At 38.6% G+C, this 22,472-nt stretch overlaps 2 protein-coding genes and 1 pseudogene across 4 annotated transcripts in view; 2 read left to right on the top strand and 1 right to left on the bottom strand.

Annotated features, from left to right (window-relative positions):
• The window catches only part of LOC148681130 (uncharacterized), a 51,436-nt gene that overhangs the window by 19,869 nt on the left and 9,095 nt on the right, over nucleotides 1-22,472 (bottom strand). The window lies entirely within an intron of this gene.
• Nucleotides 825-15,416, top strand: LOC148681131 (uncharacterized). 2 transcript variants are annotated; one of them, XM_088650339.1, is made up of 3 exons: nucleotides 825-855; nucleotides 2,701-2,847; nucleotides 10,880-15,416. In XM_088650339.1, the coding sequence occupies exons 2-3, from the start codon at nucleotides 2,763-2,765 to the stop codon at nucleotides 12,298-12,300; spliced, it is 1,506 nt and encodes a 501-aa protein (XP_088506465.1). In that variant the 5' UTR covers nucleotides 825-855; nucleotides 2,701-2,762; the 3' UTR covers nucleotides 12,301-15,416. The 2 variants fall into 2 exon arrangements, with proteins under 2 accessions (XP_088506465.1, XP_088506466.1); XM_088650340.1 differs by having other exon boundaries at nucleotides 6,425-15,416.
• Nucleotides 14,490-22,472, top strand: part of LOC148681128 (uncharacterized) — a 21,845-nt pseudogene continuing 13,862 nt past the window's right edge. Inside the window, exon 1 of the transcript XR_015942617.1 lies at nucleotides 14,490-22,464. The product of XR_015942617.1 is annotated as an uncharacterized LOC148681128 (transcript). The remainder of the gene's footprint in view (nucleotides 22,465-22,472) is intronic.

Raw genomic sequence — 22,472 nt, 5'->3', positions numbered from 1 at the left:
TTCATTATATATAGCACAATAACAACATATTATATAATACTGAAAAATGTAATTGTTACAGTACAGAAATAATTCTAAAAGTAAATATACAGAATAAAATTTAAAAATAAATAATTATTATTATTATTTACCGATTTATAATTAAAATAATTATATTTTTTATAAATCAAAATAAAATAATGCAAGTAAATCTTGTCTCAGATATCTAGTTGATCCTTAGAAGCACATCTTAATCTTGCCTGGGAAGAACACTTTCCCTTTCATCTTGCTTTGCTATAAACAAAAAATCAATTATTATTAATGATGTGTTGCATTATTTGAAAAAAAAATGCATATTGAGATTCAAATGATTTTTTTTTAAATGAAACAATTAATGAAACTGGTTAATTTAAAGTAATGTTATTATTATTTTTTATTATATCAATAAATACGTTTATCTAAATGTAATAAATTAATAAAAAAGTAATTGAATAAAATAAATCAATATGTAATTCAATTTCAATAATTTTTCAACAATATTAATATTTTACAATATTAAATGTTGTATTCTATTAATAATCTGTTTTTATAATAAATTTAATATTACTAAACTGAACACTTTTTTTGCCATCTTTTATTTTTGGTAATTTATATGCAAGTGTGTGTGTGTGTGTGAGAGAGAGAGAGAGAGAGAGAGAGAGAGAGAGAGAGAGAGAGAGAGCGAGTGGAAATTGGAAAACGATGGAGAAATGTATCAATAAGTCATGACTGCAACAGTTAGTGGCAAAAAAAGCTAAACAAAAAAAACTTTTATTTTGGCGTATCGTGTGACGTCATAAGGCTGCGCCGTTCCTGCGATGTTTCAACTGGAGAAAGGTTTGTTTTAAAACTTCTACACAGATATAAAACGATTGTTTGTAGAATACATGTTTTTTCAGATGCATAAAAAAATCCAGATAATGACCAGCTAGGAATAGCATATGTAATTCCAAATAGAAAAATAAATTAAGGATTTCAAACAAATTATCAGTATACACAAAGGGAAACGTTGGCAATAAGTTTAGCATTGCAATGAGTGAAAGATGCGGGAATTAAGGAAGTTTTAGTTTGCTCAGATTGTATTTCTGCTATTTTAAGCATTGAAGCAAAACACTCAGACTGTAGTCAAGATTTAGTTATTGAAATATTACAAGAGTTGTATAAATTAAAAGGAGAAAAAGTAAAGGTAGTGTTCATGATTGGTAAAGTTGTTTTTATATTCGCACATTCGTTCATTTAGAAGTCTCTGTATTGTTTACCATGTTACTTTGAATATTTGATCTGAATTAGCATACAACTATGACTTGAAAACAACATTAACACTGTTTATTTAACTGTGAACAATGTTGTACTTTGATAGTGATTTCGCTGTTTAAAGTTGGCAAATAATGCTTTTATGAAATTATTGGGGAAAGGGGAAAGTCTGAATATGTGAATATAAAACCAACTTTACCTCTATGTGTTTATGTGGGTGCCGGCTCATGTGGGATTAAAAAAAATAAAGCTGCAGATAAAATGGCAAAGCAAACTACGATGGAAGATAATACAGGAATGGAAGTGAATTACAGTAGAAGTGAAGTTAAAGCAATAATAAAAAAAACAAATAATGGGTAAACGGCATTTCCAATGGGAAGCAGGAAAGAATGGAAGGCAAATGTGTAATATTCAGCCACAAGTGTGTTAAGGGAGGCACTCGAGTGGAAAAAGGAAAGGGGATACTATTTTATCCAGACTAAGAATTGGGCATACTGGACTTAACAGTACAATGAAGTTAATGGCAAAGCACAGAACAGGTCTATGTGAGTGTGGGAAAAATGAATCTGAACATGTGATCATGCATTGTGAGCGGTATAATGAAGAAAGAAGAACGTTATTGGAAGAAGTCAAGAAAGAAAGAGATTATTAGTTTACATTGAAATTTTTATTAAATCCTGAGGTAGGAAGGCATAAGTACACTGCATTGTTTAGATTTTTGAAAGACACAGGACTGATTAATAAGATATGATCATTAGAATTATTTTAATGTAAAATTATAAAGTTTAAGGCTGGGATGGAGGGAGTTATTTTCTGAACCTGACATAGTGGGAGGAGTAAGCAGAAATCAGAAGAGCTGGAGACGCAGCGCTGGCGGATGCGAAGTCTCTGTCTGAGTTAGGGGAAGGGATTATGGGAACAGAGTAGAGTCTCTGAATCAGGTTACAGTAAGATGGCGGTAATGCACAAGAACTGATGCGATCCGCCAAATAAAACGAAAGAAAAAGAAAAAGAACCCAATTGATTGAAGTTTTAGGTTTTTCACCCAATGCTAAATTATGTTCCTGCTGTTGACATTATTTTAACCCTTTATACAACATAGTACTATTTTACTCAGAGGAATGGGGGCTATTGTTTGAATAAAGTAACAGAAATGTGAGTAATAAGTGTTTTAATGAAGGTTTAATTTCTTAAATAGCATAATGTCATTCCATTCTAAGTATAAAACACTATAAGAAATGGAGTACTCGTTTTAATCAGCTCATTTGTGACTATTGTTTCTTGCTCTAACTTACCTGATTTCTGTTTGTTAATTACTCTCATATAGAGAAACTGTTGAATCAAGTGTTGAAGAAAAGTTATTTTGTTTCTGTTCATTGTTTTATTTATTTTAAACAACATTTTTATTGTTTTGTTCATTTTAAACAGGATAAAGTGTCTAAACACAGAGAAAAACTGCTGAAGCGACTGATCTCCACACTGTTATAAAGATGGCGTTTATTAAAGAGGAGAGTGAAGATGTGAAGATTGAAGAAACATTCACAGTCAAACAGGAAGATCTGCAGGAACAAACAGGTTTGTTTTCATTCTCAAAGACCAACTCAGTCATTTATTCCTCATTTAGATATATTTTAATAATAAGAATACTAAATTAAATCCATCTTGCAGCCCTGAGTGTGCAGCCTAGTTGTTGTTTTTTTCCTGTTTTTTAACATCTGACTTAAATTGTTACAAGCGTAATATGTTAATATTTTTGTTCTTATTTATTTTTTTCCATAATATTTTTATTTTTCGTTTTCAGTTTGTACACATTGAAATACAACATTTTACAATTTTATTTTACAACAATAACCTTGTTGCAAAAGCAAACAAACAAACAAACAAATAAAATAAATAAAAATAAAACTCATTTTGTCATTAATGGTAATCTATTCAAACATGACAATTATAATCATACTAAGTACTAGGTACAGCAAATATTAAAGCACATGCACAATTAATCGAAAAAAGATTGCGATCTCGGTTCGACCCCCTAGATCAAGGGTGTTAAACTCAATCCCTTGAGGGCCGAAGCCCTGCACAGTTTAGTTCCAACCCTGCTCCAACACACTTACCTGTAGGTTTCAAACAAGCCTGAAGGACTCAATTAGTTTGATCAGGTGTGTTTAATTAGGGTTGGAACTAAATTGTGCAGAGCTGCGGCCCTTTTGGAACTGAGTTTGACACCTGTGCCCTAGATGATCTTAATCCAGCATTTCTACAATTCTGCCAATCATATTTTTAAGTTGTAAATGTTGTAATTTTTGGAAAAATGTACTTCTACTACAATACATTACTATTAGATTTTTTTATATATTAACTTATTTTAAACTTAGGATTAGTATGTAAACAGTGTCCTAAAACCAACTAATGTTTAAAGCATTTAAAGCACACTTTTGAAGAATACACTAATAAAAGTCTTTTGGATGTTTTTTCTGTAGTGTACTTTATTGTAGTACACAAAAAATGTATTTAAGTATTACTGGTATTTGGTATTCTTTTGTCAAGTGTACTAAAGTCCTACTGAAGTATAAACATACTTTTAATTAGTATATTTATAGTGTAAAACCATCAAACTTTTATTTAACACAAAAAAATAACAATGTACTAAAAATGTATTTGCGGGTATTTAACTGAATTTTAGTTTCATTTAATTTATATGGTTTTTTTCACCTGAGTGAGCTAAAAGTTCTTTCACTATCGACATTCGTACAAGGAGCGGACAGGTATTTTTTTGCGAGTTGTACAACTTCTGGCAGACGGGCCTGATTAGCAACCTAGTACGTTAGTGCGCTCTCGTGCCTGGGAACCAGTGGCTCTGCTAGTTAAATGCTAACTTGCGTTGACACACTCGCATTCTCCACCACAATTCCTTTTACATAAACTATTTCATTGAATATAGCAGAGATAGATTCTGTTGAAGATTCTTTTGCTTTTATGTGAGCCCTCTTTTGTTGAATGATATCTAAAAAATTATCAGATGTGTTAAAAACGAGAATGACTGAAAAGCCTATTTTATAGCTTATTATTATATTTTATATTGAACTTACCTTCTAGATTCTGTACACATGTCCCTGTCTCTAGGATGTCCGAGTTTTTTAATCCCCTCAACTATTAAGTCATGCATCTGCCGTTTCATGTCAGTTTAAAAAAAAAAACTTGTTCTTATATTGCGAGTCAAGGATGGTTGCGATACTGCAAATGTGGTTTTAAGTGGTGTTTCTGAAGTGTTCTTGCACTGAATCCAGCAATGCTTTTTTCATTGTTTTAACTCCGGGTACACTGTCGCATTCCTTGATGAGTAACCTTTTTAGAGTCTCGAGAAGGGGGATAATATCAGCAGCAGACGCATCCTCTTTGCTAATCTCTTTAGTGTGACAATTCTGTCACACTTCTTTGGCTTAAAATGCCTTCGTTGACAGCCAACTGGAGGGAATGCACCATGCAGGGCAAACTCATAATCTCACGGTCCGTCATGGCTTTAGCCATGTTCCACCACAGCGTGCACTCTTGATCTGTCAATTTTTCATTTTCGTAACATATCAGTGAAAGCTTAAGAGATCGGCATTGCAGTGCGAGATCTGGTAAATTCTTGTAAATGAAGCAAGACTTTAAGTTTAAAATCACAATCAATCCACTGCGCAGTGACACCAAGCATACTAGTAGGGCTTACATCTGAAGACCAAATATCTGGTGAAACTCATCGCAGAGTCGTTATGAAGCAGCTTGTGAGCGTGATCAGCCACGTGGCTGTATATCTCCGGTAAGCAGATGTCAATGAAATAACGCAGACTTGATGAAGTGTATCGAGGCTCAAGATGTCTTACCAGTCACTGAAATCCAGTGTCTTCTTCTACAGAGAATGGCTGGTCGTCAAGCGTAATAAATTTAATTACTTTGTGAGTAATTTCACTCGCTTTCGTGCTGTCAGATTTTAATTTTCGGGCGCTGTCAAACACTTGCGTGATAGAGGGAGTTTGGCATTTAACTTTTGCAGCTAAAGCGGCCTCTGCTTTAGCTTTAAGGAGCTCTTCATATTCCTTTGCATGTCAGCATTTAAGGTGTGTAATCAAATTAGTTGTGTTAAAATGTTTCACTGAAGTTCCACCTCGCTAAATTTTTGCTGTGCGTAGCTTACAAATTGCAGTTTTGTCCTCATTGTGACCTACTTCAAAGTAATTCCAGACAAGAGACATCTTTACACAGCGCATCACAGTCCCACCCAACTTCATTGACAGGATATATCGGCACTGATTATCGAATATTTTTTTAAAAATCGTCCGATTGCGGGGGAAAAAGCTTATATCGACCGATACCGGTTGTTCGATACATCTGTGCATCTCTAAAATAAACAAATAAATAAACAAATAAATAACAAACAGTGAGAACCAGAAAAGGTTTGTCTTAGTCAAAAATAATAATATAATTTATAATAAACACTTTGTACTTTTCACACACAAACAGCAGTATCAACAACAAAACAAACAATATAACAATAATCACAATGAAACACAAATCCCTCAGCACTAACTACGGGGAGAAAACAAAACAAGAGACACAAAATGAGAATCCTCTTCCTTTGTACTCTCACCCATTTCCTTTTTTGCCATGCCATGGGTGAAGACCAATGAAACAATGTTGACTGTCATCACAGAAAACCCCAACAATTATAAATGAATGATTATATGCTGTCATGGCTTTGCAATCAAAAAATGTTGTTATAATAGAGGCCAAAAGAAGAAAACCATGAATATAACGAAAAGTAAATTTGCCCAGATAGAATTGAGGTATGGCCAAATTAAGCCTCAAAATCACCACAGAATGGATAAAATGACCCAACAGCAGGGGAAAGGTGCACATTCCAGCCTTTATGACGATGCTGTACAGTTATGTCTCATGTCTGTGAGGCAAATATTCAGCTGTTTGTTCTGCTGTTACCCCAGAACTTTTTTTTTCTGATGTGTTTACGAGTTAGGCAGAGAATGAACAAGTATTCCCTGTCTGCTTTACAAATTTTAGAAAAAACATTTTGTCATAATTATGATTATAAATGAATAAAATAGGCCATTTACAGCTTTCAAATCTATGTCTTATCAATATGACTCACTGCCAGAATGACCACTCAATCAAGACTGCCATTTGCGGAAGCTATCCAGGCCCTTTCGGTCCTCCACCAACAACAACATGAGACGCTGGTGGAACTGAAGAACATCCAGGAACAGCGTTTCCAAGAAGGCTTGGACGGTATCTAAATTTTGATACCGTCAAACCGCCTCCATATATTACCCTGGTATCCGGTATTACTGGCGTAATAAAAAAAAATTATGACGTAAGGCTCAGACAGCATTACTAAACTGTTAGCTTGTGCCTAAACCATTCAGAAACTGAATACCTTATATGTGACCTTAGGCTCGCGGTCACCTGTTTGTCTTGTTTGTATTCTTCTGTGCGGGAGACACTCCTCTCATTCGCACGCACACACACAGAGAGAGAGATAAAGAGCACGCCAATCGATGCACAGCACCGCTCTCTCCCTCTCTCTCTCTCAATTCAATTTAGTTCAATAATAATAATAATGATTTATTTAGAAAATTCAATAATGATTTACAGCAGCGGGAATGCAGAGAGCTGTAATCGGGCCATAAAAATTAGGCACGATGAAGCCTGAGCCTGACAGGTACATTTTGATTGACAGCTTTATAAAGCCCGAACCCGTTTACAGACGACATTATACAAATGTGCTCATGCACACAGCTCTATTGCCTTTTTTTTTAAAGAATGAGTCATTTATATGTTTTAACATAATTTATTCGTAACAAACGTAGACTATATGCCACTAGGAAGTTGGAACAAAAAAATAAAGTACGTCCTCTGTAACTTAGGTATACATACCCTTAGCCATTAAATTGGCTAACACCAATGAAAAGAAATCTTGCTTAACAAATCAAATTAAAATAAACTCTAAATGATGACGGGTATTTTGGCAATAACGAAATTAAGATAAAGGCTGTGCAAGATTTGTTTTGCCACTTCTCTTCACAATCTGGCATTAAGGTGAAGCTGAATTTTGAAAGAATATTGCCAAGCCTGTATACTCTGTATACATTATGATTATATAGTTTTATTAATATTCATTTATAATTTAAAAATCCTTTACTCACCAAGATTAGGCTAAGTGTTTTTGTGGAGGAACATTATTAAATCCACAAGCTTTAGCGCAGTCTTGCTTTCATGGGGTCCAGCAGCACTGAACACCGTTTCACTGCTACTCCTACAGGCCGAGATGCAGAGTTCTGATCTGGCTAACTTTGCAAGTTTTGGGTAGGATTGTTTTGTTTTGACCGCCGTCAAAATTTGCTTTTTTACTACTTCGTCATCATTTGCTTCACCTTTTGCAGGGATGGATTTTGATTTTTTCGGGTCCCTCCGGGTTTGGGCAAAGATTTTCAGCTCTAATGCAGACCTCTAGTTCATATTTACCACGTGACATCTCCCTTCTGTTCAGTCGAAACTGGAAATACTGCCAAACTGCAGGTCACTTTGGAGCCCGACTCGTCACCTCACCTCTCCTCTTCCCTCCCCCTCCCTCTCACCCTCCCCCTCCCTCTCTCCTCCAAACTGTCCCATGCTGACAATCACACATACGTTTTTGTAGGCATTAAATAAAGGATATTTAATATTTTATGGTCCAAGTCCTCATGGAGGCCCAGCGGGAGGACCGAGAGCAAATCTGGAGTCTGCTGTCCCAGGAGATCCGGCCTGCTCCGACATCTGCCGCCCACCCTCACAATTTCGGGGGAAAAAGCATAGAGTAGAGTTAGCAGTTAACCTGCACCTCAAACACCCGCTAATTCTGGGAACTAATTGGCCTGGATTTAATAGATTATTGGGAGTCTTATGTGCGGGTGTTTCTTGGAAGAAGAAATCACCGGATAGGGGGCGTGTCGCTCAGCTCGGGGAATCCCAGGCGGTGACGTAACGCGCTGACTCAGGGGAAGGGCTGGGAATTTCCCAGTGTAAGGACTTTCCCCTGGAGCAGTCGCGTGATGATACGCTAAAAAATGCACTCAAAAGAGTGCAGGTTATTGATAGGAAAATCCTCCAGCCTGATCGACCCCTCTCCTACCCGTATTTTGTGGTTATTAATGATAGGGTGTATCGAGTGACCCAAGACACTCAAACAAAAGAAGATACAACCCAGTTATTAGTACCAAAGAACCGCCGGGAAATGCTTTTTCAGGCGGCTCATTCTAATCCTATGGTCGGATATTTAGGTCAGGCGGCCACACTAATTCGCCTCATGACCCGATTCTTTTGGCCAGGCATTCACGGTGACGTCAGCAGATGGTGCACTGCGTGCCGTAAATGTCAGTTGGTAAATCCACCGGCCACCACAAAAGCGCCGTTGCGCCCATTACCAATTATGGAGATCCCCTTCGAGAGAATTGGTATGGATCTCATCGGGCCATTAGAGCGATCCGCACGTGGGCACCGGTTTGCATTAGTTCTGTTGGATTATGCAACCCGATACCCGGAAGCAGTGGCGCTCCGTAACATCTCAGCAAAGAGTGTTGCGGAGGCGCTGTTTCGGATAAACTTCCGAGTAGGAATCCCCAAGGAGATTCTCACGGATCAAGGCACCGCGTTCATGTCACGCACGATGCGCGAGCTTTACAGATTATTGGCCGTTAAATCTATTAACACCAGCATCTATCACCCACAAACAGACGGGCTGGTGGAAAGATTTAATCTCACGCTTAAATCAGTGATCTGTAAATTTGTTCAGGAGGATGTGAAAAATTGGGATAAGTGGTTGGAGCCTTTATTATTTGCTGTGCGGGAGGTTCCCCAAGCCTCCACAGGGTTTTCCCTATTCAAGTTTCTCTACGGCAGACAGCCCAGAGGGGTTTTGGATGTCATTAGAGAGGCTTGGGAGGACGAGCCTTCAAAAAGTAAAAATGAAACCCAATATATCCTGGACCTTAGAGCAAAACTCCACACACTGGGGCGGCTCTCTACAGAGAATTTGCTTAAGGCCCAGGATGACCAACGCCGGCGATATGATAAGGGCACTAAACTCCTTAAATTTTCACAGGGAGATAAAGTACTTGTACTGCTACCCACTTCCAGCTCTAAATTAATTGCCAAGTGGCAAGGGCCGTTTGTGGTCACACGACGAGTCAGTGATATCGATTACGAGGTGGTAGAACGCTCTGGTTACGGGGGGGCGATCATCTCTCAGCAAGCCAGCTCCTCGACATCCGGCACCTTCAACGTGAGTACGTGAGACGTGTTTTCGCCCCTGCCTGGTCGTACTAACCTGATCCAGCACCATATCGAGACTGAACCGGGCGTGGTCGTTAGGACCTGGCCGTATTGCCTACCTGAACACAAGAAAAAAGTGATTCAGGAAGAATTGAGTAATATGTTGAAAATGGGAGTAGTAGAAGAATCCCACAGCGACTGGGCCAGCCCGATTGTCTTAGTACCTAAGACAGACGGCTCGGTCCGGTTCTGTGTGGATTATCGCAAGGTGAATGCTGTGTCGAAATTTGACGCTTAACCAATGCCGCGTATTGACGAGTTGCTCGACCGGTTAGGTGCTGCTCAATATTACTCGACATTGGATTTAACAAAGGACTATTGGCAGATCCCCTTATCTCCAATATCCCGCGAAAAAAACAGCCTTCACTACGCCGTTTGGATTGCACCAATTTGTGATGCTTCCGTTCGGGCTGTTCGGGGCACCGGCAACGTTTCAGCACCTAATGTATAAAATACTCGGCCCTCATACAGCATATGCCGCTGCTTATTTAGACTACATCATCATTTAAGGTATTGGCAGCGGCATATGCAACATCTGAGAGCGGTATTGTCAGCTCTGAGACGGGCCGGGCTCACGGCCAACCCACGGAAGTGTGCAATTGGGCGAGTGGAGGTAAGGTATCTGGGAGAGTATGTGGAGATGTAAGCGTGATCGAACACCCAATAAGGGGGGAGAGCATGCTAGGAGCCCGGCGGCTAATCAGCAGGTCAATTAGAAATGATAAATAACACCTGTCTTTCTAGTGATTGGGCCGGAGAGACTCCCTTCTTAAGGAGAACAGGAGGAGCAGTCGGGAGTGGAGAGAGCACACACATGCACAGACACAGCCTGCAAGTGGTGTGCATTAAATAATAAAATATATTGCTTACCTGATATCACCGACCCTGTCTTCTTCTTCCCACACAACAACGAACTTTACTACAATGACCAAAATTACTTTTGTGATCAATTATGTAAGAAACGCTGAAAACAGGACACTTTCAATTTACCATAACTTCTATGTTAAGCGGCTTTGACACAGTTTACATTGTAAAAGCACTAGATATATAAAGGTGAATTGAATTGAATCTTCTTAAATGTGTACATGTTAATGGACCAAACAAAATATGATCTGATTTATTTTACATTTAATGTGCATCAAAATTACAGTGTGTGTAGCCAATGTTTCCAGTGTTTTTTCACTTTTCAGCTTTTGATGAGAGTTTTAAGACTTAATGAAGACTAATGTTTTATTTATTTCAGACCTAATTGAAGAGAATGAGGGGAGTAAAGAGGAGAAACATCATGTCAAAATTGAGGGAAAAAATCATTTACAGACTGAAGTTATTTTAAAAAGGAGGGACAAGAATTGTTTCACCTGCACTCAGTGTGGAAAGAGTTTTGGAAGAAAAGACGATCTTAAGATTCACATGAGGATCCACACTGGAGAGAAAACATTCACATGCCCTCAGTGTGGGAAGAGTTTCAGCCAATCATCAAACCTTAATCTACACATGATGATTCACACTGGAGAGAAACCATTCACATGCACTCAGTGTGGGAAGAGTTTCATCCACTCATCATCCCTTAATCAACACATGAGGATCCACACTGGAGAAAAACCATTCACATGCACTCAGTGTGGGAAGAGTTTCATCCACTCATCATCCCTTAATCAACACATGAGGATCCACACTGGAGAAAAACCATTCTCATGCACTCAGTGTGGGAAGAGTTTTGACTGCTCATCACACCTTAATAAACACATGAGGGTCCACACTGGAGAGAAACCATTCACATGCACACAGTGTGGTAAGAGTTTCAGCCAATCATCATCCCTTAATAAACACATAAGGAACCACACTAGAGAGAAACCATTCACATGCACTCAGTGTGGGAAAAGTTTCAGCCAATCATCATTCCTTAATCTACACATGATGATTCACACTGGAGAGAAACCATTCTCATGCACTCAGTGTGGGAAGAGTTTTGACTGCTCATCACACCTTAATAAACACATGAGGGTCCACACTGGAGAGAAACCATTCACATGCACTCAGTGTGGGAAGAGTTTCATCAACTCATCATCCCTTAATCAACACATGAGGATCCACACTGGAGAGAAACCATTCACATGCACTCAATGTGGGAAGAGATTCAGCCGATCATCATCCCTTAAAAAACACATGAGGATCCACACTAGAGAGAAACCATTCACATGCACTCAGTGTGGGAAGAATTTTAGCCAATCATCATTCTTTAATCTACACATGATGATTCACACTGGAGAGAAACCATTTCCATGCTCTCAGTGTGGGAAGAGTTTCATCCGCTCATCATCCCTTAATCTACACATGATGATCCACACTGGAGAAAAAAAACCTTTCACCTGCACTCAGTGTGGGAAGAGATTCATCCACTCATCATCCCTTAATCAACACATGAGGATGCACACTGGAGAGAAACCATTCACATGCACTCAGTGTGGGAAGAGTTTTGACTGCTCATCACACCTTAATAAACACATGAGGGTCCACACTGGAGAGAAACCATTCACATGCAGTCAGTGTGGGAAGAGTTTCAGCCAATCATCATCCCTTAATAAACACATGAGGATCCACACTAGAGAAACAACTCCCATGCACTCAGTGTGCAAAGAGTTTCAGCCAATCATCATCCCTTAATCTACAAATGAAGAGCCACACTGGAGAGAAACTATTCACTTGCACTTAAGCCGCGGTCACACTGGACTTTTCTCCCATAGACTTCCTCTCATACAAACATGAAGGCTTCAGACTGGAAATACAAGTTTGTGCGTCAAGTTTTGCAGTTCACTGCCTTACAAAGTTCAAGCTTGGTGAACTCTGACCTGCGAAATCACATCACCTGACTGTGTAGGACCAATTGAAGATCAAAACATGACCTCTCTGGACAGAAATTTAAAATATGGACCAAGCGCCCACTTTTTTTAATGTCTAATCATCTTGTTTAATCCCGCCCCTTTTTGCAGTGCTGTACAACAGAGTTTTGCTTGCTCAAACTCTAATGTGACCGCAGCTTCGGTGTGGGATGAGTTTCAGGAACTTCTCAGACCTTAATCAGAATCAGACTGAGCTTTATTGCCAGGTATGTTCGCACATACAAGGAATTTATTTTCTTCTACAGTGCAACAGACTTATAGAGACAGGGCAATAAGCAGATAATAAATATATATAAAAAACAGTAAGTAGTGAATGCAAATATTCAAATAGACAAGTGTATGTAGAGCTATATTACTATTACTATATTCCTATATACAACGTTATATGTGCAACTGTATGTGCAAATTGGCATGTAAAGTGTGTTGTTAAAAAAGTGTATATGTGTATAAGAGTGTATAGAGAGTAGTGATGTTGGTTCCACAGTTATTATTATCAAGTGTTCATGAGATGGATTGCCTGAGGGAAGAAACTGTTTCTGAGTTGGGCTGTTCTGCTGCGCATTGCTTTGTAGCGTCGACCAGATGTTAAAAGTTCAAAGAGGCAGTGTGCTGGATGTGAGGGGTCCAGAGTAATTTTTGCAGCCCTTTTGCTCGCTCTGGATAAGTACAGTTCTTGGGGAGTAGGGAGGGTTGTACCAGTGATTCGCTCAGCAGTCCGAGCATTGATTGGTTCAATGATGGAGGTGTAAAACTGTTTCAGCAGCTCCTTTAGGAGGTTGAACTTCCTCTTCTGACGAAGAAAGTAAATCCTTTGTTGAGCTTTTTGACAATGGAGTCAATGTGAGTGTCCCACTTCAGGTCCTGAGAGATGGTGGTGCCCAGGAACCTGAATAACTCCACTGCTGCCACAGTGCTGTCCATTATGCTCAGTGGGGGAAGAGCAGGGAGGTTTCTCCTGAAGTCCACTATCATCTCCACTATTTTGAGTGTGTTGAGCTACAGGTTGTTGTGACCACACCAGACAGCCATGTCCTTAACCTCCTGTCTGTAAGCAGACTCATCACTGTCCTGAAAGAGGCCAATAAGTGTTGTGTCGTCTGCAAACTTCAGGAGTTTGACAGAGGAGTCCTTTGAAGTGCAGTCATTTGTGTACAGGGAGAAGAGCAATGGGGAAAGAACCCACCCCTGGGGGGTGCCAGTGCTGATTGTGCAGATACTGGATGTGAATTTTCCCAGCTTCACCAGCTGCTGCCTGTCCGTTAGGAAGCTGTTGACCCACTGACAGACAGAGGTGGGCACAGAGAGCGGAGTTATTTTGGGCAGGAGAAGTTTTGGAATGATAGTGTTAAAAGCCGAGCTGAAGTCAACAAACAAGATCCTCACATAGGCCATGGCCTGTCTAGGAGTTGCAGAACATAACGCAGTCATATATTGACTGCATCATTCACAGACCTGTTTGCTCTGTAGTCATACTAAAGAGAGTCCAGTGAGGGTTCAGTGATGTCCTTCAGGTGGGCCAGCACTAGCTTTTCAAAAGACTTCATGACCACCGATGTCAGCGCCACCGGTCTGTAGACATTTAGACCTCTAAGTTTAGGTTTCTTTGGGATGGGGATGATGGTGGAGCGTTTGAGGCAGGAGAGCACATCACACAGCTCAAGTGATCTCTGTTGAAGATCAGGGTGAAGATGGGGGCCAGTTGGTCAGCACAGGAGTTTAAACAGGCTGGTGTTATAAAATCTGGGCCTGGTGCTTCTTTCCTCTTGTTTCCTGAAGACCTGGCACACATAATCTTCACTGAACTGAAGTGCAGGTATGGGGGAGACGGGGGTGATGGAGGTGTTAATGGTGACATGAAGAGCAGTTCAGAGTGGGTATGGGTTTTTTTTTTCTCAAACCAACAGTAAAACTCATTCAGATTGTTTGCAAGTCACTTGTTGTCTACAGTGCTGGGGGATGGTGTCTTGTAGTTTGTGATGTTTTTTAAGCTTTTCCACACGGATGCTGAGTCGCTGGAAGAGAACTGTCTCCTTAGTTTCTCAGAATAGTTCCTTTTTGCGACTCTCATTTTCTTTTCCAGTGTGTACTTGACCTGCTTATACAAGGCTCTCTCCCCATTCCTGTAAGCAACCTCCTTGGCCTGACGTAGCTGTCTAACTTTTACAGTGAACCAAGGTTTGTCATTGTTGTATGCGAGTTGAGTCCAGGAAGGAATGCACCGGTCTTCACAGAATATAAGATGTTACAGTCTCTGTGAGCTAATCCAGATCGTTTGCAACAGCTTTAAAAACACTCCAGTCAGTGAGGTCAAAATAAACACATGAGGATCCACACTGGAGAGAAACCATTCACATGCACTCAGTGCGGGAAGAGTTTCAACCTATTATCAGACCTTAATAAACACATGAAGACCCAGACTGGAGAGAAACTATTCACATGCACTCAGTTTGGTAAGAGTTTCAACCGATCAGCAAACCTTAATAAACACATAAAGATCCACACTGATGTAAAAGAGTATATGTTCTTTGAGTGTGAGAAGACTTTTATTACAGCTCCAAATTTAAAACCACACCAGACGATTCACACTGGAGAGACCGTACAAGTGTTCAAACTGTGACAAGAGGTTTAATCAGTTAACACATCTGAAAACACAAAAGAGAATCTACACTGGAGAGAAATCGTACAGTTACAGGATTTTACACAGAAACACATGGACAAAAAGTTTTACACATGACATGAATGCAGTAAAACATTTTCTCATTACACAGGATGTTTCATGTCTGAATAATGTTTAAAAAGGCTGAGTGACGGTATACTGTTTTCCAACACTGCAGTATAATTTGTAAATAAATTAAAAATAAATAATTTGCATTCAGGCTATTTTGTTGGCTCATCTCTCTTTTATCTTTTATGACTCAAACAGGCGGGTCATAACTCTTTGTAAAATGTGTCCGGTAGTCAGGTGTGAGTAGGAATGTAGATTGAGCAGTAAATTGAGAATATTGCCTCTCGTCTCAGCTCCTTCACCACAACAGACAATCACATCAACTGCATTATTGCTGCTGCTGCACTGATCCATCTTTTAATCTCACATTTCATTCCTCATAAAAAAGGACTCTCCTTCAAACAAGATGGCCCCCTTTTTCCACTCAAGCAGCATGGTTTCTGACTTAGAGGGGCTGTTTCTTTCCCTGCCATGTCACACTCAGCAGCAAACTGTCCCACTGAATGCTGAAGGTTGTTATTAAAATTATTATACTTTTGAGATCAGCCTTGAAAATAACACATTTACAAAATAAAATGAATAAGTGATGTTTTATAAACAAATATCGGGAGGAGCATGATTCGTCTTTGACTAGGCTAATTCATCACACACACAATCATTCTATTATCCAATCAGCTCAAGAGCAAACCCCTATAAATAGTCAAACACGTCATATCTCTGTTTTCTCTCGACTTCACCGTTGGCACATCCAATCGCTGTAACCTTGTCCAAACGGCATATTTTCATTAGGATGACACTGCTCCTTCTGCAAACTCCAAGCCGACATCCAGCGCATCAGCACTCGGCAGAGCATATTAACAGAGGCCGCGGTCTTAACTTGGGCCCGATATGCCGCCGCTCTTCCAGACGCCGAGGACGCGCTTCCATCCAACCGCAGCATAGCCTGCAATAAACCCGAACCGCGCCCTAGATTCAGCAACCACCGGTCCAGATCAATCGATTGCCAGGCCGCCGCTCTACTTGGCGAATCGTCACCATCGGCCAATTCGCCATGACATCGTGAGCATGTCTCCGATACGGCCCCTGCTCTCTATTTAGTTTTTTCCAATTCAAAAAAAAAAATTTTTTACTTTTTTCTCCTTCCACAATGTTTTGCTCTGCTTCTAATCATTGCTCCCTTACATTTTTCTTCTTCTATTTTCCTCAATGCTTCCTGTAATTCAATTATCTTTTCCATATTTTCCTTATTTACTTTACTCATTTCTTCATTCCATTCTTTTCTAATTCTTGTTTCTTTTATTTTTTTCACTCTTTGTATTTTTTAGTCAAATTAATTGAATATTTTTTTTTATTAAATACTTGAAATTGTCCCACCAAAAACTTTTATCCATTTCAAATATTTCATCTTTCACACTATTAATTATTATGCTTTCTATTTCTGTTTGATAGATTTCTAGTTTAGTAATTCCATGTTTAATATCCACACTTCTGGTCCCCTTTCAATCTCTCTAAAATTCATTATTATCCATAAAAACCCATGATCACTCTCACTATATGTTTGATATGACACTTTTTTTTCTCTTCACACATCCACCAAATCGTGTTTACTCATTTTCTGTAGTTCACTTCTCCCTCTATCTGTTCTAAATTCCATTGAATCTTCTATATATATTGTTTGCATTGCAATATTGAAATCTCCTAAAATGTAAATATTTTCTTTCTCCTCCAATAACTTTTCCATTTCCTCAAAGAATTTAGTATTTTTCTTTTTCCTCATTTGGTGCATGTATATTACATAAATGTATACATTTTCCATTATATACAGTTCTCAAAATAATCATTCTTCTATTTATATCTTTATGAACTATATCAACCTTTTCAAATATTCTTCTCTTTATTAAAATAGCTACCCCTCTTCTCCTTTCTGTGTCGCTGTTATTGTATACCTCTCCATTCCACATTCTCATTATTTCATTACTAACATTTTCTCCCCACTTTGTTTCTTGTAAACATTATACATCACATTATTCAGTCAAACACATTAATCTTTCAAACTTTTGACATTTGGATTTCTTTGTTAGTTTGGTTAGTCTGCTCCTTATTTGCCTCTTCTCTCATTTCCATTCCTCTTCTTTTTTGCTAATTTCTGTCATCCTCCTGAAGTGTACTGTTGTCTTCTGTTCTTTCATCTTCTTTCCTTTCCATTGTAATATTTTCATCAGTTTGTTGTATTTCCATACTTTCATGCTCTTTCCCCTCCTCTTTTGTACAGATGCATCTCCGTTTTGTCTTCTCACAGCTTTGGCACCACAGGACTTCACAGTCCCGTGCATAATGCCCCTGCTGAAGACATTCTCTGCACTTAAAGTTTGGACAGTCTTTCTTCTCGTGTTCTGTGCTAAAACGTTTTTACTTGGTTGTCATGTATAACTCGAAAGTAATTCATCCCTTCTTCTGTCATGAATTTGACAGTATAAGGCAGGGGTTCCCAAACTTTTCAGCACGCGACCCCTAATATAACAATACCAGTGACTCGCGACCCCCATTATCCTCTGAGGTGGTTATAAATACAGAAAACTTGCATGCAATGGCGCACACACACACCAATAGACCAAAGTCTATTCTTCGTTTAGTTTTTTATTTTGTATGTGAGTGCTGTAAATGGGCCAGAAAGTTTAACCTGGTGTTATAAAATCAATCTGCTGCATCTGACGCTATTGTCTTTAATATAATGTAATTACCCCAGGGGTCGCAATCCAATAGAACTAGTAAATAAGCTACTATAGTAACTATAAAAGACTGTTTTTTTCTCTTCAGTTGGTTATGGATAAAATATGGTAAGTCTTATGGCCTAATAATAATAATAAGTAGATTTTTGGAAATCACCAGGCGACCCCCCTTCATTGTTCCGCGACCCCTCAAGGGGTCCCGACCCCCACTTTGAGAACCACTGGTATAAGGTAAAGATTTGACTTCCTTAGGGAACTTTACCTTGACAAATCTTGTTCCATCTGCCACCGATGTCCCAGGATAATACTGTCTTCTGATTGGCAGTATTGGAGTAACACCCCAGTTGTTCAGTTTATTAGCAATTTCTTCATCTTGTATGTAGCTGGGTAGGTTTATAAATGAAACCATTCTCTCTGTTGCACACAACTTTTTTATCTCACATTCTTGTCCATTTAGCATTACTCTATTCCACAATGAGTCACAGTCTCTTTTGCTTTCCATTGTCATTTCATATTCATTATTATTATTTTTTCTCAATCCAATTAACTTCCCATTTCCAGCTTTATCTTCCACAGCTTTAATGATCATGCTTATTGTTATATTCTCAATGTCTCTTACCGTCAGTGTCACTGTAGCTTCCTTTTTATATTCTCTCTGGTATCTTGTTTGTTTGAAGATCTTGTTGATCAGCTGTTGTTTTTGTGTTGATACATTCCTTTGTCCTTCACTTTCTTCAGTGGTCACAGTCGATTGTAGGTCTTTTTTCTGTTTTTGTCCTCTTTCTTTTTCTTCCTGCTTTCTCCTTGATACTACCAATGGCCATGTTTCATTACGGCTTTCTTCAATTTCTTCATTTAGTGTTGTTTCAGGCATGTTTGTCTCTGATCCTTGTGCTCCATGTGCTGTCTCATTTGTGTAGGTCATTCCTTGTTCGTTTACCATGAAGTCCATTGACACTTGTGGCGAGATGGATGCTCTTTAATTTTTATTTTTTCTCAAGTGCTACTAGGGGGCGCTGCTCCGGCCGATCCTTCCTATCGCTTCCAGACAATACTTCCGGGGGTCGGGAGGAAGCAGAAGGTCAGGTAAACAATCTGAGATAATAAAAGTGGCAGAAAAGGACAGAGAGGGGCTTCTTTTTGCTTTTGGTGTCGGTCCTTGTATTTGGTGGTAAAGAATTGGAGAAGGAGGAGAAGAACGGTGTAAGGTGGAGAGCTGTTGGTTTCAATGAGTGGGTGAAGAAAAGAAACTGAGGGGTGGAAGCGATTTGTGGATGTGGTGACCAGGCGACTTCTCTAGTATTGTGTGCGAGGGGTCTGAAATTCTCCTGGAAAAGGTGGACCTGTGCAGAACAGCGTCGGTGTCCCTGGGTCAGTAACTATTGTCCATTTACACCCATTTATGCACCCACACATTCCACACACACATTACAACTTTATCACATAGGCTTTCTTTACATTTTTCCCTCTCTTGTTTACATTCGATCAGCCACACATTATTATTGTTTGTTTGTTATTTTTGTGTTATCTAAACATTATTATTGAATTGTTTGTTTGTTGTTTCCTTTTGTTACCTAAGAAGTGTTAATTTTGATTATAGATCTATGACTGAACAGTGATGAAAAGTATATTTTTGATTTAGAAAACCTTTTCGTTGTACTGGTTGTTAAAATATAACAGTTGATTTAATTTAAAGTGTGTGTTGGGTTATCTTTATTTTCTTTTCTTTGTGTGTATGGTGGTTGAGTGTTTGCCACGGCTATCCAGGGTTTTAATCTATTTTTTTGCAAATTAATTTTGTCTGGCCCCCGAAGGTTTATTAATTCTGGTAACTATTTTTTTTTTATTTATTCATTTATTTATTTTTTGAGGTCTTGAGGTCAGAGCTGTAACACGGTGAAGTGTATCAGCTGCCAAATAAAGGACTTGGAAAAGCTTACAGCACCTGGTATTCCCAGGCGGTCTCCCATCTAAGTACTAACCAGGCCCAACCCTGCTTTACTTCCGAGTTCAGATGAGATCGGGCATTGCCTTTTTTTTTTTTTTTTTTTTTTTCTGTATTATACTGTTCAAAATTCATACAATTCACTTATTTATACACATTTCACTTCAGACAAAACATTAAAAAGGTCCGTATTACATCATATCTTCACAAAAATACATTTTAAACATAAAATGTTGCAAGTAGAATTTCTTAAAAGGTATAATCACATTTTAAAAAAGGCATTTTCATTCCTGTGTCATTTAAAAAAAATTTTAACTTCTTGAGTAAAAACATCATAAAAAGCCTCCTGCATTTCCTCTAACTTAAAATAATAAAACAGACATTCAACATATTTCTCCACCTTCCTCTTAAACACATTCCACACATCTAATACAGCTTTTTTTGAGTTTTTCATTATTACATTCTTTGTTCACTCCCAACATCAACACCTTTTCCCACTCAAGTTCGTCATCTCTTTCTCCTTTCAAAGTTAAAATAATGCTTTTGCATTTGTCATTAAAATCTTTCAACTCATTACAATATAAAAACTGGTGTAAGAATCCTTCATCTGCATCTTGACATACTTTACATGTGACTCTTTCCTCCATCCCTATTTTGTTTAAAATTATATCTGTAAAAACTGCTTTATTTCTGATCAAATATTCCAAATTCTCCACTTTTGACTGTACTAATTTGCCATTTATATTAGCCCATATGTTGTCTTCATTTACATCTTTAAACATCCGTATCCAGTACTCATTTGCACGCGGTTTCTTAAAAACCCCATCTCTAAAAAACCCATAAATCATTTTCACAGTTCTATCTTTCAAATTCCACCATTTCTCTCCAAATCTTACAATCACATCTTTACTTTGTTTATTTTCTTCCATATTTTCTATTCTTGTTAACCATTCTGCAGGTATGGCATTTTTAATTATGACGTATTCCTTTATTAAGTCTTGTCTGTTGAAATCCTTCTTCACTTCATCCATTACATCAATAACATACTGTACCAGTAAGAATCCTTCCTTGAATTCATATAAAACATCCCTTACTCTTCCCAGCTAGGAGGCGACGTTCTCGCAACCTTTCGCAACATTCCCTGAAATTTCCATAAAGGTAGTAAAAGTCCAGAACCTTTACAGAACATTAGGGATGTTCTTAAAACGTTCTCTTTTAGTCATATAATAACGCTCCCAGTATGACTTTTGGAGAACGTTCTGTTTTGGTCATTCTATGGTCACATAATAACGTTACAAAGAGTAGCTTTCTAACATTTACAGAATGTTTCCACATGGTCCTCCTTTAGTCATATAATAGCGTTTCCAGTAGGACTTTAGGAGAACGTTCTGTTTTGGTCATTCTATGGTCACATAATAACCTTACAAAGAGAACTTTTCTAACATTAACAGGACATTTTTACATGGTTCTCCTTTAGTCATATAATAACGTTTCCAATATGACTTGAGGAGGACGTTCTTGTTTGGTCATTCTATGGTCACATAATAACGTACAAAGAGCACTCCTGCAGCACTAATTCTAATAGCTAGTGCTGGTGGTCTCAAAATTCAAAAGCAAACGCGTAAAACGTGTCTTCGATGTTCATTGTGCTCAAGAATGAGCATTATAACTGTAGTGTAGCGTGTAACTGCTTCATTCTGGAGAGTTTGAAAAACGATTGAGCACTTATGATGAACACTTACTGTTTGCTCATTGCTTACCTCATTTCATTTTCTTGTTGGCTTAGTCCCTTTATTAATCCAGGGTCACCACAGCAGAATGAACCGCCAACTTATCCAGCAAGTTTTGATGCAGCAGATGCCCTTCCAGTCACAACCCATGTCTGGCAAACATCCACGCAAACATCCACACACACTACGGACAATGTAGCCTACCCAATTTACCTGTACCACATGTCTTTGGAATATGGGGGAAACCGGAGCACCCGGAGGAAACCCACGCGAAGGCAGGGAGAACATGCAAACTCCACACAGAAACACCAACTGAGCCAAGGTTTGAACCAGTGACCCAGCGACCTTCTTGCTGTGAGGTGACGGCACTACCTACTGCACCACTGCCTCGCCCTTCATTGCTTACCTGATTGACTTTATTTCTGTCAGATGTTTACAAAAGTCCTTATGAGATTTATTGAGAATTGACGGTTTTAGTTCTTTACATTTTACAAAAAAAAAAAAAGTTTTTTTTTTTTTACCCTGATGTCACCATCGTGGAGAAAAGTGGTTAATTTACTTGGACTCTATTTCTAATGTTAATTTTTGTTTGCTTGCCAGAACAAATATAATGAGAGCAAATGTGATCAAGTTGATTGATCCTGTATTGATTCTTACTCTTGATATGATCTTGAAATGCATTGAATGGATACCGAAGAAGATGAGAATGGGGAATCTGATTGTGACCATTTCCTAAGCAAACCAAAAGGGACGGAAGCCTGCCTGACAGAAGCAGTGACAGAAGCCTGCCTGAATGAAGGTAATTAT

This window comes from Danio rerio, chromosome 4 (genome assembly GCF_052040795.2).
Source record: "Danio rerio strain M-AB ecotype USA chromosome 4, GRCz13ab, whole genome shotgun sequence".
In the NCBI taxonomy this organism is placed as follows: Eukaryota; Metazoa; Chordata; class Actinopteri; order Cypriniformes; family Danionidae; genus Danio; species Danio rerio.
The sequence above is the reverse complement of the archived record's forward strand: the minus strand, read 5'-3'. Positions and strand labels throughout refer to the sequence as shown.

Coding starts and splice junctions, on each gene's coding strand:
- LOC148681131 (XM_088650339.1), top strand. CDS start 2,763: ATGGCGTTTATTAAAGAGGAGAGTGAAGATGTGAAGATTGAAGAAACA. Junction 2,848..10,879: donor AGATCTGCAGGAACAAACAG/GTTTGTTTTCAT, acceptor TATTTATTTCAG/ACCTAATTGAAGAGAATGAG.